We start from the raw sequence: 19,103 nt of genomic DNA on the forward strand, positions 1-19,103 counted from the left end.
AAGATCTTCAAAACAGTTTCAGGGCTGACACTGTCCTTCATTGGGTCACACATTTATATTAATAATAAGTAAAAAGGCATAAAAGAGGGAAAGTTTTTAAATTCTTCAGAATTGTTCGGGCAGATGATACCAACAGTCAGGCATGCTAAAATCCAAGGGCAACTGAGCAGCAGTCTCTTCCAAGAGGAATGAACTATGACAAATGCTGAAAATTTTGAAAAAGCACTGTGGGGACAACCTTGTCCTACCTGGACGATGACAATAGACATTTCTAAATGGAAGAGTTGCTGCACAATTAAAAAAAAAACAAGGTGGAAAGAAGATGGCTGGTATTTTATTCCATCCATATCCTAAGATTTGCCTGCTTGTCATTGCTTAGAAAAGAATCATGTTTCTCCCTTTGTCATGGTGGACAGTGTACAACGAGTGTAGCGTTTCTCAACCTTGGCCCTTGGGAAGATGGCGAATGGCAATCACATAACCCCAGGATACTGTAACCATCATAAATATATATATGCCGGTTGTCAAGTACCTGAATTTTGATCCTGTGAATGTGGGGGTGCAATAGTTGTAGGTATGGGGACCCATCATAAGTCACATTTTTCAGTGCTGTTGTAACTTCGAATGGCCACTAAATGAATGGTTGTAAGTCAAGGGCTACCTAAATTACAATTTCATTTTCCATTTCACTTTCACTGCTTACTAGATCTGTTTATCACAGATACAATTCAGGACTGCTGGAATGTCTCTAGGCTTAGCTTCAGCTGATTAATGAATATGGGACATGGAAGTGTTTTCATTGAATGTTTCCCCCCACTTCTGTTCAGGGAACTGGAGGCTAAAACATATGAGGAATGGTTGCAGGAACTGCGTATGTCTAGTCTGATGAAAAGAAGGTCCTGGGATGACATGATAGCAGTGTTTCAATATAGCAATAGCAGTTAGACTTATATACCGCTTCATAGGGCTTTCAGTCCTCTCTAAGCGGTTTACAGAGTCAGCATATTGCCCCCAACAACAATCCGGGTCCTCATTTTACCCACCTCGGAAGGATGGAAGGCTGAGTCAATCCTGAGCCGGTGAGATTTGAACAGCAGAACTGCAGAACTGCAGTCAGCTGAAGTAGCCTGCGGTGCTGCATTTAACCACTGCACCACCTCGGCTCAGGGGCTGCCCCAAAGAAAAGGGGGGGGGGTGTCAATCTATTGTCCAAAGAACCTGAGGGTAGAACAAGAAGCAATGGATGGAAACTAATAAAGGAGAGACCCAACCTAGAACTAAGGAGAAATTTCCTGAAGGTTAGAACAATAAATCAGTGGAACAACTTGCCTCCAGAAGTTGCGGGTTGCTCCATCACTGGAGGTTTCTAAGAAGAGATTGGACAACCATTTGTCTGGAGTGGTATAAGGTCTCCTGCTTGAACAGGGGGTTGGACTAGAAGACCTCCAAGGTTCCTTCCAACTCTGCTATTTTATTCTGACCTTGGTGCTGAGGAGTATAATCCCAAAGTATTTCCTTGTTTTAGACACTGTTCAGTTTTAGATAGGTCGGGCTTTCTGATCTTTAGTTATGGTGCCTCTGTTTACACAAAACATGGTTCAGCCCAAACCAAGCTGGGTTACATCCTCGTACAATATCTGTGGCTTTCATTGGTAGTTTACAATCCATAGTTTAAGGCTTACTGTGTATTGTGAGTGTTCAGCCATTGAGACTTAGCAAATTGTAGGTTTTTAAAAAAAATGATTTAAAAAATTGGCAAAACACTAGATGAAATAAGGGATGAAATAAAGTTGATTCTATTAAACTTAACGTGGAAAATGAAAAGTTCATTTGTTGCAATCATCTCAAAATGTTAAATGTGCAGCGGATTGCTTTTCGTTGCTATAGAAACCATTTCAAGCTTCTATTAATAGAAGCAAGCAATCTGTCATCGAATCTTTGAGTACCCTCATAGACACTGATTTCACACATTGCATTCTTGCCATAATATCATCTGTTTGCTGTTGTTTTTCATGCTGTGTTTGACCTTAGCCATTGTAGTTGTTTAATCATAGTTAATGTCAACTCATAAAGCATTGGCATGTTTGTATAAGTTGCCATGGTGAGGAAAGGGGGAGGACCACATTCCAAGCACACCTGACAGTTAACTCATTTAGCCCAATGTGTTAACCAGGTTGGATAGCAAAGCATCCACAAAATGCTTAAACCGTAAGTTGTTGAACAAACCTTAAAACATCTGGGTTTCTCCGACAATAAATCATAAACCATAGCACACGTGCAGCGTTGACCAGGCTCATAACATATTATGCCAAACATGTAGATTTATTACTTAGGTTCCCCTGCACATGCGTGCTAGTCATTCATGACTCTAGGTGGCAGTGCTCATCTCTGTTTCAAAGCCAAAGCGCCAGCACAGTCTGAAGATGTCTCCGTGGTCATGTGGCCAGCATGATGAAACGCCGAAGGTGCACAGAACGCTGTTACCTTCCCACCAAAGGTGGTTCCTATTTTCTACTTGCATTTTTATGTGCTTTCGGACTGCTAGGTTGGCAGAAGCTGAGACAAGTAACCGGAGCTCACTCTGTTACGCGGCGCTAGGGATTCAAACCGCTGAATTGCCAACCTTCTGACTGACAAGCTCAGTCTCTTAGCCACTGAGCCACCGTGTCCCTGGTTTTATTACTTATCTACCATCAATTGCTGGTTTTCAGCAATCACATAAGATAGATTTCCTCCTGAAAAATCTGTCTCCAACCAATGCTTCAATCTTCCAATGATGTATCCATTGCTACTGTTAACTATCTCAAAACCAAAACTGTCTTAGAATTTAGGATGATCTGTGTACTAAATTCAGGTATGCACCTCAATGCTACTCCGTGCTCAAACTTCTCTTTCCGTGCTCCGTGTTGCCTGCAGCAAAAGTGCTTAAATCTTTCTTGGTTTGTTTTTCATGCCTTTGAATCAGTATTGATTCCGGGAACCAGGGGTGGGTTCCGGCTTTTTTTACTCCTGGTTTACTCAGGGACGTGCTTTGCGTGCGCGCACGATTGATGCGCGCTACACATGTATGCACAGTAGTGAAGAAATTGCTTCTGCACATGCACAGAAGCATAAAACAAAATGGCGGCATCTATGGCGCTGCCGATAGAACCAGTTTGGGGGTGTGGCCAGCCAAGTTACTACCTACTCGGCCGAACTGGTCCGAACCGGTAGGAACTCACCTCTGCTGGGAGCTGCCTGGACTAATCCCTGCAGTTTTCTTGGTAGGATTTTGGATATGATTTGCCATTGCCTCTTCCTAAGTCTAAGAGAGGGTGACTGGCTCAAGTTCACCGGGATTAGAATCTTTGTCTCTCAGTTTGTAGCCCAGTGCCTTAACCATCAATCAAAACTGGCCCTTTTAAAGCTTTTCTCTTAGATCCAGTTTGGAGATTTATTTAAGGTGTCATGAAAAGTGTTGTTGACTAGAGTTCAATCACACTTCAAATGAAACTAACTCAATTTTTATTTCATTGCTATTTCCATTACATACACCACACTATAAAAAAGATGAGGAGAGTCTAGAACAGAGGTCTTCAAACTTGGCAACTTTAAGAGTTGGCTGGAGAATTCTGGGAGTTGAAGTCCACAAGTCTTAAAGTTGCCAAGTTTGGGGACCCCTTACTCTAGAAAGAGTGCAGAGAAGAGCAACGAAGCAGGTTAGGGGATTGGAGGCTAAAATATATGCTGAACAGTTGCAGGAACTGGGCTAGAGAAGGACCAGAGGCGACATTATAGTAGTCTTCCAATATTTGAGGGGCTGCCACAAAGACAGGGTCAAGCTATTTTCCAAGCACTCAAAGTCCATGCAAGGAATAATGGATGAAAACTGACCAAGGAGAGATTCAACCTGGAAAGAAGGAGAAATTTTCTAACAGTGGGAACAATCAACCCATGGAACAGAAGTTGCCTTCAGAAGTTATGGGAGCTTCATCACTGGAAGCTTTCCAGAAGAGATTGGACTGCCAGCTGTCAGAAATGGTGTACGATTGTGATGGTGAACCTATGGCATGGATGCTAGAGAGGTGGCAGGCAGAGCCTTTCTCGGCATGAATGCTGTCACCAGTTGCTCTTCTGGTTTCTAGTGCGCAGATGCATGCCAGCCAGGTGGTTTTTGTGGACACCGGAAAACGGCCCCAAAACCAGACAAAAAAACAGGCCGTTTTCCAGGCCATTTTTGGGCTGGTTTTGGCCCGAACAATGGCCCGAAAACTGCCCTAAAACAGCCTGAAAATGGCTCCAAAACAACCAAAAACGGCCAAAAACCAGGCATGCACACCAACTGGTCTTTGGCGCTCCAGCACACATATGCGCATATGCACGCACATTCTGGTTTGGGCACTCGGTGCCAAAAAGTTTTGCCATCACTGATCTATGCTGATCTGATTTACTGCTGGAGAGGTGCTGAAGTCTTCCATTTAATTTAATAATTTAATTTTCAGCAATATTTGCTTCATTGGCAGGGAATGTTATCAGAAAGGGAACCTCTCTCCATCTCAACCCCTTGACCACTGGCCATTCCCTGGCTAGGGAATTCTGGGAGTTGAAGTCCTTGTATCTTAAAGTTGCCAAAGTTTTTTTAAAAAACCACTCTTGTAAGAAGAATTTCCGACCCATATTGATAGGTTGTTAATTGAGCAGAATCTTTTAGAATGATTCCGTGTTTCTTGGTGCCTATGCTCTCTTCCCTTCCTTTCCCAGCTTCCACCATTTCTCATAATATCATTCCAAGACCTCCCCCCCACAAATGTATGAATACAGCCAACACTATTGAAAACAACACCCGGAAGGAGAAAGGGAAGAAGGACTCTGTCCCTTCTTCTCTTCTGTACAAATTGGGGGCTTTTCCTGATCTTTTACTATTACCTTTCCTCCCCCTTCCGGTCCTGTGGACCTAACATACTCCATCGTTCATTGTCTCCCCTGTTGCTGCACCGGTTGCTAAGGGGATGGTTGCCAGGAGGTGTGTAAGTCAAACAATGACGTGACTCATCTTTCTCTTGCCTCCAGCCAAAGGGAAACTCTCTTAAGCTGGCCTGGGCTGCAGGAGGGGACATCACAGGCTTGCAATGGATTTCCATGACTTGTCGCACCGGGATTTGGTATTAAATCGTCCATATGTCCCTCTTAACACCTTAGAAACTAACTTCCCCACTCCGCTCTACAGGTAAGTGTCTTCACAATGGTGCAAACTACTATCACACCCTGGGCTTTATTTGACAGGGAAAAATGGCTTCCTAACATCATCTATGCCTATGGCCATGTTTTTCAACTCTGGCAACTTAAAGATATGTGGACTTCAACTCCCACAATCCATCCTTCCTTCCTTCCTTCCTTCCTTCCTTCCTTCCTTCCTTCCTTCCTTCCTTCCTTCCTTCCTCTTCTAGATTACTGCAGGAAAAGCTTACCAGGAGATCACCAAAGGTCAAAAAAATCAAAATGGTGGCTGCAAAAGTGATCAAAACTCCACCTCTTTGTTATCTGCATCCAGCAAAGATTCAATTCAGCTGTGGCAGCCACCATTTCTGACTTCAATCTTTAAAGATGCTCCCGATTCCTAGTTTGGTCTTTGGATCTTGCAAATTTTCCAAACAATCCACCCTGCCTTTGCCCTCTGCTCAATGCTTTCCCTCCGGTGTTCAAAAGGATGGTTTCCTTTCTGCAGCTTCCTACAGACATATTTTAGGGCCGGGGTATCGAACTCAAGGCCCGTGGGCCAGATCCAGCCCACGGGGTGCTTAGATCTGGGCCATGGGGTTGCCCTGGAAACAGCAAAAGACCAGACTGCAGTGCAGTGGTGGGATCCTGCCAGGACAGGCAAGCGGGTCCACCTGATCGTTGGAGTGAACTGGTTCACTCTCAGCTGATCATCGGAGCTATCAGTTCGCCCAAACTGGTCCGAACCAGCTGAATCCCACCCCTGTTGCCTCTGCCAGGGAAAACAGAGAGACTCCATTTTCCCTGGCAGAGGATTGCAGGAGGCCGTTGCAGCTGGAAACGGAGCTCGGGAGCCCATTTTCATTGGCAGAGAGCTTGGGCCATCGCAGGCATCCCTGACACAAGTGATGTCAAGCTGGCTATGCCCCCTGCCATACCCATCCCAGCCCCCAAAGTCAAACACAACCCTGATGCGGCCCTCAAGGAAATCGAATTTGACACCCGTGTTTTAGGGGCTCGGATAGTGTGTCAGCTCATTAAAGTCATGTGCCAATCTCTCTTTCCAGAGGCAGAACAACATTTTAATTCCAAATAGTGGATTAAAATGAGTCATGTCCCCTTCCGAAGTCTCATCCTTTGAAATGAACCTTTCTATAAAATGCGGGGCCTGGAGACTTGCAGGAGGTGAATGGGGAATCTATAAATTTATTTCATATTGTCGCAATTATTGCCTGGAACTGTTGATTTGGTTGTAAAAGCTTTTGAAAGGCCAGATGAATCATTTTTTTTCAAAGAATAAATAACAGGTGGAACAAGAATGGCTCATTCACTTTTCATCAGAACTTTTTTTTTTACTCTTTATGGAACTCTTTAGGGGGTTCTGGATTATAAGCCAGTCACTCCTGTTTGTGACGGAAGCACCTATTATGCTTCCAGGTTGAAAGGCTTAGCTGGTGACATCACCACTGCCCCGGGGGGACCTCCGGTTGAGGGCTCTTCCATGTCCCTGTTAATGTACCCACCAAAGTGGTACCTATTTATCTACTTGTGATTGCTCCCTTATGCTACTAGCTTGGCAGGAGCAAATGATGGGAACTCACTCTTCCACACAGAAGCACTCGAGTCTCGAACGCGGGCTTGCTAATCAACCCAGTGTCCTCACCTTGTGAGCTCACCGCGCTCCCATTATAAGCCATTAAATTACTCCCACAACAAACTTGAGATAGATTTTGAAGAGAAGCCCTTCTGATCAGAGCAGCCCAGAAGACCAAGGGTGGGGTTCTAGCTCCGACAATCAGCTGGATCCACCCACCTCTCCCTGCTCTATCCTGTCCTTTATTTCCTGCTTTCTAGCTCATCTCAATCGTGCAGCACAGCTGATTCCTCCCTGCCCCCAGCTGCTCTACTTACCATTGCTGACTTGGAAGGTAAGCAGCTGAGCTTCTAAATGCTCCATTTTCACCGCTGCACGCGTGCGCAAAACACGCATGCACACAAAGTGCGCACTCACCGAACCGGTTGTTAAACCGGGAGCATCCCACCACTGCTTTTAGCCCTATCCTTGGTGTCCCAGAGTGGCCAATTAGATGCCTTTGGGATGCTCACAGGAGATGGAAACATCTCCCTCTCCTAACATTGTTGTCCTTCAGAGGCTGCTGCCCCGCGACCCAGAAGGAAGATTAACCCTCAGTAGAACCTGTCATTTGTGGATTCATAAATCACTTTAGCTTTTGGCCCTCTCAGCATCCTGTGGTGTTGAATTCGTAGATTTCATCATGGGAAAGGTTTTCTTTTTGTCTGTTTTTACCTCTTGCGGTCACATTCCGGGACTGAGTCCTGGTTTTAAGAGAGTGAGGAAAACTTCCTATTCAGAGGGTTGGGGGAAGTCAAAAAAGGCAAGATAGGCAACCCCCCAACCATGTGACCAAAGTAGGGGTGGGTTTCTCGCCCCGTTCCAACCGGTTCGGGGCCGGCGGCGTCCTCGTGCACGTACGCAGTGCACGCATGCGTACTAGAGTCTGCGCAATGCTCCAGCTGCTCTTGGACGATCGTGCAGGCGCTGTATGCGTCCTGCGCATGCGTGGAAGCGCAGAACTCGTCAAAACCGGGTAAGGACCGCGGGCGGGCGGGCGCACCCTTCACTGTTCCCGGAGGTTACTTACTTCCGGGTTCGGCGACCAACTGGTTCGCAGGGACCGCCGCGAACCGGTTGAAACCCACCCCTGGACCAAAGTCATAAAAAGAGGTTGGGCTTCAATTGCATGGTTCTGGAATCCACCTTGATCTTTGTGGACCTGTTTCATATGGATCATTCTGTTCCAACCTCTTTTCTCTATGGCCGTGATGGCTAACCTTTTTATCCTTGCGTGCCGAAAGTGCGCATGCGCGTGCCCACACCCATAATGCATTGCATGGGTGACACTCCCCCCCGCAACCCCCACATGCACACATGACCCCACACACACACACTCCTCCCACGCATGCACATGCGACCCTCCCTGTTTTGGGCCTAGTAGGCATCCCTGAAGCCTTCTGGGACCGAAAATGGGGCGCAGCGAGGCGCGCCACACCACCCCATGCTCCCCCCCACCCCCATGCATGCACACGTGACACACCTCTCTCCCTGCGCGTGCACGGCAGAGACCCGAAAATCAGCTGTGCTTGCATACGCGGTGGAGCTGAGCCAGGGCGAGAGCTCACATGCCCACAGAGAGGTGGCACCCATGCCATGGGTTCTCCATCATGGCTCTATGGCATAAATGATTGTGTGTGTCTTAATTATGAAGCTTTTTCCCAGGCTAAAGCACATTCAGTGAAAGGAAGCCACTGAAGTGCAGTGATCTTGTTAATTCATGTTGATTTAATTGATTACTTATGTACTTTTCCTGTTTTTTTGTTTGTTTGTCTGTTTATTTCACACTTCAGGTGGATCCAGGGTAGGGCTGAAGACTATGCCCAGTTCTTGGCGGACAAAGTTGCTCGGTTTCGGTCGGATCTGGACTCCACCCTTGCAGATCCAGCCGAGGCACGAGTGGACGACTTGGTAGACCAGCGCTGGGTTGAGTTTCAGGACGTTACCCCCGGGGACGTGGACAAGGCCATGAGGGCTGTGAGTGCCTCCACCTGTGTACTGGACCCGTGTCCCTCCTGGCTGGTAGCTAACAGCAGGGAGGTGACACGGAGCTGGATCCAAGCGGTTATTACCGCCTCGCTTCGGGAGGGGCACTTCCCCGCCGCACTTAAAATGGCGGTGGTGAGACCCCTCCTGAAGAAACCATCTCTGGATCCAGCTGTACTTAACAACTATCGTCCAGTCTCCAACTTCCCCTTTATCGGGAAGGTTGTTGAGAAGGTGGTGGCCTACCAGCTTCAGCGGTCCTTGGAGGAAGCCGATTACCTGGACCCCTTCCAGTCCGGCTTCAGACCTGGTTACAGCACAGAAACCGCTTTGGTCGCATTGACCGATGATCTCTGGAGAGCCAGGGATGGAGGTCATCCCTCCATCTTGGTTCTTCTTGACCTCTCAGCGGCTTTCAATACCATCGACCATGGTATCCTTCTGCGACGACTGCGGGAGGTGGGGGTGGGAGGCACTGTTCTGCAGTGGTTCTCCTCCTACCTCTCGGACAGGTCGCAGTCGGTGTTGGTCGGGGGACAGAGATCGATCATGAGGCCCCTAACATATGGGGTGCCGCAGGGGTCGGTCCTGTCCCCCGTACTATTTAACATCTACATGAAACCGCTGGGCGAGATCATTCGGAGGCACGGGATAAGATACCATCAATATGCGGACGATACACAGCTGTATCTGTCCGCCCCGTGCCAACTCAATGAAGCGGTGGACGTGATGAACCAGGGTCTTGAGGCCGTTAGAGACTGGATGCGGGCTAACAAGCTTGTACTCAACCCAGAAAAGACCGAGTGGCTGTTGTGTTTCCCTCCCAACAATTTGGCTAGCATTCCATCACTCAGGCTGGGGGGCCAAATTTTACACCCCTCAGACAGGGTCCGCAACTTGGGAGTCCTCCTGGATCCACAGCTGACTTTTGATCATCACCTGTCGGCTGTGACCAGGGGGGCATTCGCCCAGGTTCGCCTGGTGCGCCAGTTGCGACCCTACCTGAATCGGGAGGCACTCACAACAGTCACTCGCGCCCTCGTGACCTCTAGGCTGGAATACTGCAACGTGCTCTACATGGGGCTGCCCTTGAAGAGCATCCGGCGACTTCAGCTAGTCCAGAATGCGGCCGCGCAAGTGATTGTGGGTGCACCTCGGTTCACCCACATAACACCTATCCTCCGCGAGCTGCACTGGCTACCTGTTGATCTCCGTGTGCGCTTCAAGGTGCTTCTTACCACCTATAAAGCCCTCCATGGTAGTGGATCTGGGTACTTGGGAGACCGCCTCCTGCCGATTACCTCCTCAAGACCGATTAGATCTCATAGATTAGGCCTCCTCCGAGTGCCATCTGCCAGCCAGTGCCGGCTGGCTACTACGCGGAGGAGAGCCTTTTCAGTGGCAGCTCCGACCCTCTGGAACGAGCTCCCCGTGGGGATCCGTACCCTCACCACCCTTCAGACCTTCCGCGCAGCCCTCAAGAACTGGCTATCCTGCCAGGCCTGGGGGTAGAGATTGATCTGCCCCCACCCGAATGTTGGATGAATGTTGTTTACTTTTTAATTATATGTAATGTTATATGTTATTGTCTGTATCCCCTTCCCTATGAGTTGTTAGCCGCCCTGAGTCCCCTCAGGGAAAAGGGCGGCCTATAAATAAACCTATTCATAAATAAATAAATAAACCTATTCACTTGTGTCCTGCCCATCTGATTGAAACTGACTCTAGGCGGCTTACATCCTTTTTCTAAATGTTTTGATCAGAACAGTTTGCAGTATATCCCTGATATGAACATTGTATAGTATAGATTTTTCTAGGTAAGCAGTGTGGTGGCCCACAGGTGGAGCTCTCACATCACAATCACATCACAAGGCTGTGAGTTCAATCCTGGGTAGGGCAGGTATTTCTCTCTCTGGGCGTAATGAGTAATTGTATGCTGCGAACTTTGCATAGGCATCAGGAAGGGCATCCGGCCAGTAAACTTAAGCTCTGTTCAGTCACCCTGATTCCACCTCCATGTAAGGGATTATTAGGTTGTTAAAAGAAAGAAAGAAAAGATTTAGATCTAGGTGGATTACTGGGCTGGCAATTCCATTTTCAGTCTTTCCTTAGGATTCCCTAGCCTTTTCAATTCAACAGATCCACTCTGTTCTCCACTAGATCTGAATATTTCCTGTTTAATTATGTATTGATAGCTCTGACCCCATCAGCATGTATGGAAAGTCAAGATCTCTTCACATTTACTTCATCTGAATCAGAGTGTGGTTCAACCACTGCTCCAATTTGATTGGCACTTAATGCAGTAGTAATAATTTAATAGAGATCCTTCCTTCTGAGAGAGCATTTAATGTAAGCTTAAACTGAATTGAACTTGATTTCAATTTACTCCTGGGCATTCTGGTCACTCCAAAATCCATATCCCTCTCTGTGTTTTCTTGGCCAGCCATGATGCATCTGGGTAATTGAAGTAATAGATATTTTATTTTGTCCCTTTGACAGTGATCAATACCTTTCTCTGAGAGGGCCCCGGAACGCCCCTGTTATAAAAGAGGCCGTCCGCTGGAAATTCACCCCTATGGGGTGGGATGCCATCCCTCAAACCTGGTATACCGGTCTGACAAACAGCCGCAACCGCGATGCCTGGTACGCCATCACTGAGCCCCTGGGCCGAGAGACCCACCACCGCTGGCAGAGGTCCGGTGCCAAACAGGAGAAGGCTCTGCCACCTGGTAAGTGTTTAAGGCAGTGGGAAACAGGCAACGATGGCAATTTTAGGAGCTGTGGACCAATTCCCAGAATTCCTGAGTCAGCAACAGCTCAGCCGCGTCTGATTGGCTAAAGCGCGGTTGGTTGAGCGCGGGCTATCTAAGCATTTCTATTGGTCGCCCTGCTTGACAACTCAGCTGCCTCACGCCTCTTCAATTAACCACGAATCCAACACGCATGACGCTCAAGGCAACCCTAGTGCTCGTATGACGCTTGCGGCAACACTAGTGCGCACCGCATGCACACTAGCCAGCCACTCACGCAGCCAGGGGCCATCAAGCCACGGTCTATAGTGGCCCACAGGTTGGGGACCCCAGGTGTAGGGCCTCCCGCTTGAGCACCAGAACAACCTTCCCAACATTTCTGGGTTGGCGACTGAGATGGGGGGAGGGGAGCTTTTATATGTGCATGTGCGCACATGAATGGGCGTGTGTGCATGTGCCCCACACACACACACGAGGCTACACACGCAAATGGGGCTGTGAGCATCTATACGACGCTCACGGTAACACTAGTGACTGTGTGTTGCTTGTGGCGATGCTAGCGTGAGTAGGGGTCACAGTTTGGGTCCCGTGCTGTAAAGGGCTATGAAGTTGTCTAAGTGCTATTATATTGCTATTTAAGAGTAGTGCAATATCTATTTTTGCCCATAACAACCCCGCTGGGCTGGGCTGGGGACAGTGGTGGGTTTCAAATTTTTTTAGAACCTCTTCTGTAGGTGTGGCCTGCTTTGTGGGAGTGGCTTGCCAATCATGTGACCAGGTGGGAGTGGCTTACCAGCCATGTGACCGAGTGGGAGTGGCTTGGCAGTCATGTGACTGGGTGGGCGTGACCAACTTGTAAAATGTGGTGAAACTCACTTAACAACGCTCTTGCTTAGCAACCAAAATGTTGACTCAGAAACTCTGGCATTTGAAGCACGCAAGTCTTAAAGCTATCAAGTTACAAGACCCTTGAAACCCTAGCCCTTTAGAAAAAAAAACCCCAGGGGTGTTCAAACTTGACAGCTTTAAGACTTGTGGACTTCAACTCCCAGAGTTCCTCCTCCAGTCATGTTGGCTCAGGAACTCTGGCATTGAAGTGTGCAAGTCTTAAAGCTGTCAAGTTACAAGACCCTTGCACCCCTAACCCTTTAGCAAAAAAAAGGGACGTTAAAACAACTATAGTCATATGAAGGATGAGGTATGATGATAGCATGATATATAAATATATGTGATGTAAAATAGATAATTGGATATGAATCAGAGGTGATGACTGTGGAAGGGATGCACGAAAGCTCTTTGTAACCAATTGACACACTTTCTACAATTTGTAGTGGAGGATGATTTTGTTTGTCTTTATTCAAAAAATAAATAAATAAATAAATATAAAAATAAAATATTCCTAAAGAAAAAATAGTTCATTCTGGAAAAGGGTAAGTGGGATGACATGTATATAGATTTTGAATTAAATGTTAACTTGCTCTATTGGGTTTATAAGAATAAACACTGCTATCAATAAAAACAAACAAACTCCTAGGTAGCTTTTGTTGCTGAAGGATTAGAATCAGGGTCTCTCTATCCAGAGAACTCCTGTGGTCAATGAGGGACCAGAAGCTGCACCTTCTTCTCCTCCTCCTCCAGCACCTTCACCCTTACACCAAAGTGTCTTTCATCCAGACCATACAAGTCATTTTGGGCCAACTACTAACATTTGTCCCAACTGAGTTCATTTGACAACTGCAGTATTTGCTTAATGACCACCGCAGAAAAAGTTCTGGAATTGAGAATGGTCACATAGTGATTAACGTTATGGCAAATCATGTTCTAAGACTAAATTGCGGGGTCAGTTTCAGTTGTATATTAAGGACTACCTGTATTTGCTACTGGCCAGTAGAGGGGACTATATAACTAGTTCTTCCATATATTGGAGTTTTCTGGCATAAAATAGCCTCCATACATTGAAATGAATGTTGTTTGTTGCAAAGTCGGCTCAGACCCATCGCGACCCCATGGACAACGTTCCTCCAGGCCTTCCTGTCCTCTAAAGTCCATTTAAGCTCACGCCGACTGCTTCGGTGACTCCATCCAGCCACCTTATTCTCTGTCGTCTCCTTCTTTTGCCCTCAATCTTTCCCGCATTAGGCTCTTCTCCGATGAGTTTTTCCTTCTCATTAGGTGGTCAAAATCTTTGAGTTTCCTCTCCAGGATCTGGCCTCCTAAAGAGCAGTCAGGGTTGATGATCTCTAGGACTGACCGGTTTGATCGCCTTGCAGTCCAAGGGACTCACAGGAGTCTTCTCCAGCACCACAGTTGAAAGGCCTCCATTCTTTGGCTCTCGGTCTTTCTTATGGTCCAACTTTCACAGCCATACATTGCAACTGGGAAAACCACAGCCTTGACTATACACACTTTTGTGGGCAAGGTGATGTCTCTGCTTTTATGTTTGTTCAAAACAAGGGTCTTTTCTTAGCTTTAAGTGCACCCTATCCTAAGAAAGGAATCAATTTTAAATAATAATACTCTGACTTCTGATCAATAAGGAAGGTAAAAAGGTTTGAACGCCATTAAGCGAGGACCTAAACAATCTGACGTAGCCAATTAAAGTAAGGATGGCCCTTTTTTGACTTGTGGACTTCAACTCCCAGAATTCCTGAGCCGGCCATGCTGGGAGTTGTAGTCCACAAGTCATAAAAGGGGTGTGTTTCCCCACCCCTGAAATAAAATATTGGCCTTTTCAGCTGTAGCAACACAAGGCTTTTTTTATCCTCAGGTTATGCCCAGCATTTGCGAGACAGCAGCTGCTACGATCCAATCATCCCTCCTCAGTATTCGGATCCTAACACACGATGGGGTGCTTTTCTATGGAAGGATAATAGTATTCCTGGCAAAGAATATGGTAAGAAGCAGGATTTGGGGGGGGGGAGAATGAAGGAATGTGGAGGGAAACTCAAGCAGGTGTGGTTTATCAGAGACTTGCAATATGGTTCTTGAGAGTACAAGGGGGGACCTCAATCCCCAATCCCTACCTGCCTTTTTCCCAATTCTAGAAAAATGGATCCTCCAGTGAAATTCATCTGGATTTTTAAAAAAAAGTATTTCTCACACCAGATAGACCTTGATGTACGACCAGTGGTGGGTTCCTACTGGTTTGGACCAGTTCGGCCGAACCAGTAGTGGTTTGGTGGCCTGGGTCTCTGGAACTGGCAGCGGCCTAGGCCAGCCACACCACTGAACCGGTTCTCTGGATGGCACCGTAGGTACTGCCATCCTGTTTTTTGCTTCTGCGCATGCACAGAACAATTCTTGTTGCACCGCGCATGGGTGCGCAGCATGCATCAAGTGAACCAGCCGTAGTGCTTGCCAGAACCCGACCACAATTGAGTCCAACATTTCCAGAAGTTGAGGACCACCGATACCTTTGCCAGTTAAGAATGGCCCCTTTTCTTATCACCTGCCATCTTGATGGTTTTTCTTTGAATTGCTGATCTTGCCTGCAATAGGTGGGCGCCTTCTTTGACTCCCCTCGAGACGTTTCCAGATGCTTTGAGACAACAGCTCCCCCAAGTCCCAGGCCTTGAAGAGATATATGCAGAATGTAGGACAACAGAGTTGGAAGGGACATTGGAGGTCTGCTAGCCCAATCCCCTGCTTGAGCAGGAGACCATATACCAGTGATGGCTAACCGTTTCCGGACTGAGTGGCCAAAGTGCGCATGCCCATGCGTGAATGCGAGTGCCTGCGCCCAAACCCCCAAAATGCAGCGCATGCGTGTCCCCCTGCATGCGCCGCCCCACATGCACATGTGGCCTCCCTGCACGGTCTTTAGCTCCTGCATATGAGACCCAAAGACCAGTTGGCCAACGGGAGGTGTGCGCATATGAGCAGTGGAGCTGAATTGGGGCGAAGGCTAACATGCCATCAGAGGGCGCTGCATACCACCTCTGGCACGCATGCCATTGATTCGCCATCAAGGCCATATACCAGTGGTTCCCAAACTTGGCAACTTTAAGACTTGTGGACTTCAACTCCCAGAATTCTCCAGCCAGCAGAGCAACTTTAAGACTTGTGGACTTCAACTCCCAGAATTCTCCAGCCAGCAGAGCAACTTTAAGACTTGTGGACTTCAACTCCCAGAATTCTTCAGCCAGCAGAGCAACTTTAAGACTTGTGGACTTCAACTCCCAGAATTCTCCAGCCAGCAGAGCAACTTTAAGACTTGTGGACTTCAACTCCCAGAATTCTCCAGCCAGCAGAGCAACTTTAAGACTTGTGGACTTCAACTCCCAGAATTCTCCAGCCAGCAGAGCAACTTTAAGACTTGTGGACTTCAACTCCCAGAATTCTCCAGCCAGCAGAGCAACTTTAAGACTTGTGGACTTCAACTCCCAGAATTCTCCAGCCAGCTCTGCTGGCTGGAGAATTCTGGGAGTTGAAGTCCACAAGTCTTAAAGTTGCCAAGTTTGGGAACCATTGCCATGTACCATTCCGAACAAATGGCTGTCCAACCTCTTCTGAAAAACCTCCAATGCTCCACATGAAAACAAGGAAATCGGCCTTCAATTTTCCTGGGCCTCTTTTTGATCACAACCTTCCTTATTCTTTTTTTTTTCCCCCAGTCGTCAACCGCAATCGTTCTGCTGAGGAGCTGAAGGGAAAACCAGGGTACGTACCCCACCTTTCTCTCCACACCCCGGTCTTCACAGCAAAGGACTACCGCACCTGGAGGATGTTCGGCCACCAGCCTTCGACCAACAACCAGTAAAGCACCTTCAGCTGCTTGACGCGATGTGATAATCCTCCTTCGTGGTGCCAGGTGGGGATAGCATCTCCCCTTTGTGCACAGGGCCCATATGTCCTAGGCCCAGAGCCTTGGAGTGATGTGGCATGGCGGCGTACCCCCCCCCCCCCCCCCCGCAGCCTGGTACACATGGACACGTGGGCAATTTGTTGTGAACGGTGCTGTAAAAGGAGGGAGCCGAGAACACTTCGCCCTTTTACCTGTGTGTTTGTTTTCTAATGAAATTGTTGGGCAGACAATTCTTCATGTACTTCTTCATACAATGCAGAAATAATCGGCGGGACTCCCTGCCATGGAATAGCAATAGCGGTAGCGCTTAGATTTAATATACAGCTTCACAGTGCTTTACAGCAGCCTCTTAAGCGACTTACAGAGTCGACACATTGCCCCCCCCCCCCAACAACCTGGGTCCTCATTTTACCGACCTCGGAAGGATGGAAGGCCGAGTCAACCTTGAGTCTGGTGAGAATCAAACTCCTGGCAGTCGGCAGAATTAACCTGCAATACTGCATTCTAACCACTGTGCCACCATGGCCCTTTAGGATGACCCCCTACTTCAATGATGCTGATTTTTAAAAAAAAAAAAAAAAAACCAGAGACAAACTAAGGAAAGATAGAAGAGACGAAGGCAAATGACATCTGAGGTAATATATATATTTTTGGAGTATAAGACGCACCTTCCCCCACCCCTCCAAAAGGGTGAAAATCTGGGTGTGTCTTATACACTGAATACAGCATTTCTGGCCTCCTGGAACCCTTTGCAAAAATGAACGTACAGAGTTTGAGAGGCCTGCAAAGTGCTCCTGGGGGCTGGGGAGGGCAAAAATGAGTGAAAAACGGGCCCTTTTTAGCTCGTTTTTGCCCGCCCCAGCCCCTGGGAGCCCTTTGCAGGCCTCTCAAACTCTTTGCATGCCCCATTTTTGACAAATAAGAAGGCATGCAGAGGGTTTGGGAGGCCTGCAGAGTGCAAAACCTTTTTTTTTTTAGTTTAGCTCTTCAAAATCTTGGTGCCTTTTATACTCCGGTGCACCTCATACACCCAAAAAAAATTGATAACTGGTTGAAAAATGCCAAATGGAATGCCTTTACAACTCCTCTTTGAGTAAATCATGGGAAGTAGGCCTGTGCATAAAATGAATGCAGGTTGGGATAATTAAGACACTTTCAATAACTCACCTTAACTGGTAGTGTTCTAATGACAGCCTGGAAGCCATCTGTTGGGGAAGCGTTAATTAAGATTCTTGTGCTGAGCGTGGGTTGGCAGTTGGACTTTCTAGGACGTCAATTCTATGATTCAGTGACTCTTGGCTACATTCCCTTACCTTTTAGGTCAGAGCTCAACATACTGTACAATGCCAAGAGAGATAATTATGTATCTTCCCCCACACTAATATACATGTAAAATAGCTGAAATCTCGGTCAACACTCATAACATTTCTATTGAGATCCCCAGAGAATACTGAACTCTGTGTCTGGTGATAGCTTAAAATCTAGTAATAGTTTGGTATTAGTAATTGGTATGAAAATAATGCACTCTTGAGATAATTGCAGGAAAGTTGGTGACCCATTTTAAGGCTAGTTTGGTGTTTTGAATGGATTGAGATAGGTTTTATCAACATTTCAGTCTATTGTGGTTCTTTTAAGCATTTTAATCTACCCATTTACCAATCCTAATCTTCCCAATGGGACTGATTTTTTCCACTTTTGGCAGTTTTTAGGAGGAAAATAATTTAAGACATCGTTTAGATGTTTGTGGTTGTTAGGGTTCCTTTCAACTTCTACCGTTAAAACGACGCTATAGGGCACTGCACACCAGAACAACTAGACACAAGGACAGTTTTTCCTGGAATGCTATCACTCTGCTTAACAACTAATTCCCACAACACTGTCAAACTATTTATTAAGACTGCATTACTATTATTCTTCTCATCCTTCCTAGTATCTCTCTCTCTCTCCGCTTATGACTATAACCATGTTGCTTATATCTTTCAATTTATATAGTTTTTATTTGTCTCCTAGTATGATTTGATAGCTTATTAGTAACTTTGACTATCACTAAGTGTTGTATCTTTTTATTCTTGATGAATGTATTTTATTCTCCTTATGTACACTGAGAACATCTGCACCAAAGACAAATTCCGTGTGTCCAATCACACTTGGCTAATAAAGAATTCTATTCTATTTTATTCTATTCTATTATTCTATTCTATTCTGTCCTGTCCTATATCCTATCCTATATTTCTATTCTATTCTATTCTATTCCATTCCATTCAAACTTAACCAAGAATCATGAGGGCTGAAAATCACTAACAAGAATTATGATTTTTTGCAGTTTGCAGTAGATTCACAAAGGAAACCGTGGTCTGCTCTAAACCTTTGAATGCTCACTAATTAATATTACCCATTTTACACATGTGACTCACTTGACTTTCTTCAGCAAGAGTTTTTCAGATCAAGGATTGCAATCCTGATTAAACTGTACCAAGAGCTATTCTTTGTTAAGTGACTGGAACCAGACAAAAAAAGAACATAATAAGAAATGGATAATTATTTCCAATAAGCAACACTAAAAGGATCACTCCTCTTTTGTCATGGTCCTTACTACAAGGTTATAGGCACACTTCCACTTGATCTCTAACAGGGTTTTTCAAATTTGGTAATTTAAGATGTGCTGGGGAATTCTGGAAGTTGAAGTCCACATACCTTAAATTTACAAAAGTTTTTAAAATACTGATCCACTCGT

The 19,103-nt window shown here is 46.4% G+C and overlaps 1 protein-coding gene across 1 annotated transcript; it reads left to right on the forward strand.

Moving 5' to 3' along the window:
- The first annotated feature begins 5,108 nt into the window (after positions 1-5,108).
- C1H19orf71 (chromosome 1 C19orf71 homolog) lies at positions 5,109-16,324 on the forward strand. Its single transcript, XM_032214186.1, has 4 exons — positions 5,109-5,206; positions 11,315-11,544; positions 14,333-14,458; positions 16,179-16,324. Exons 1-4 carry the CDS (start codon positions 5,109-5,111, stop codon positions 16,322-16,324), a joined length of 600 nt encoding a protein of 199 aa, XP_032070077.1.
- The last annotated feature ends 2,779 nt before the right edge of the window (positions 16,325-19,103 follow it).

This window comes from Thamnophis elegans, chromosome 1, assembly GCF_009769535.1.
Source record: "Thamnophis elegans isolate rThaEle1 chromosome 1, rThaEle1.pri, whole genome shotgun sequence".
NCBI classification, from domain to species: domain Eukaryota; kingdom Metazoa; phylum Chordata; class Lepidosauria; order Squamata; family Colubridae; genus Thamnophis; species Thamnophis elegans.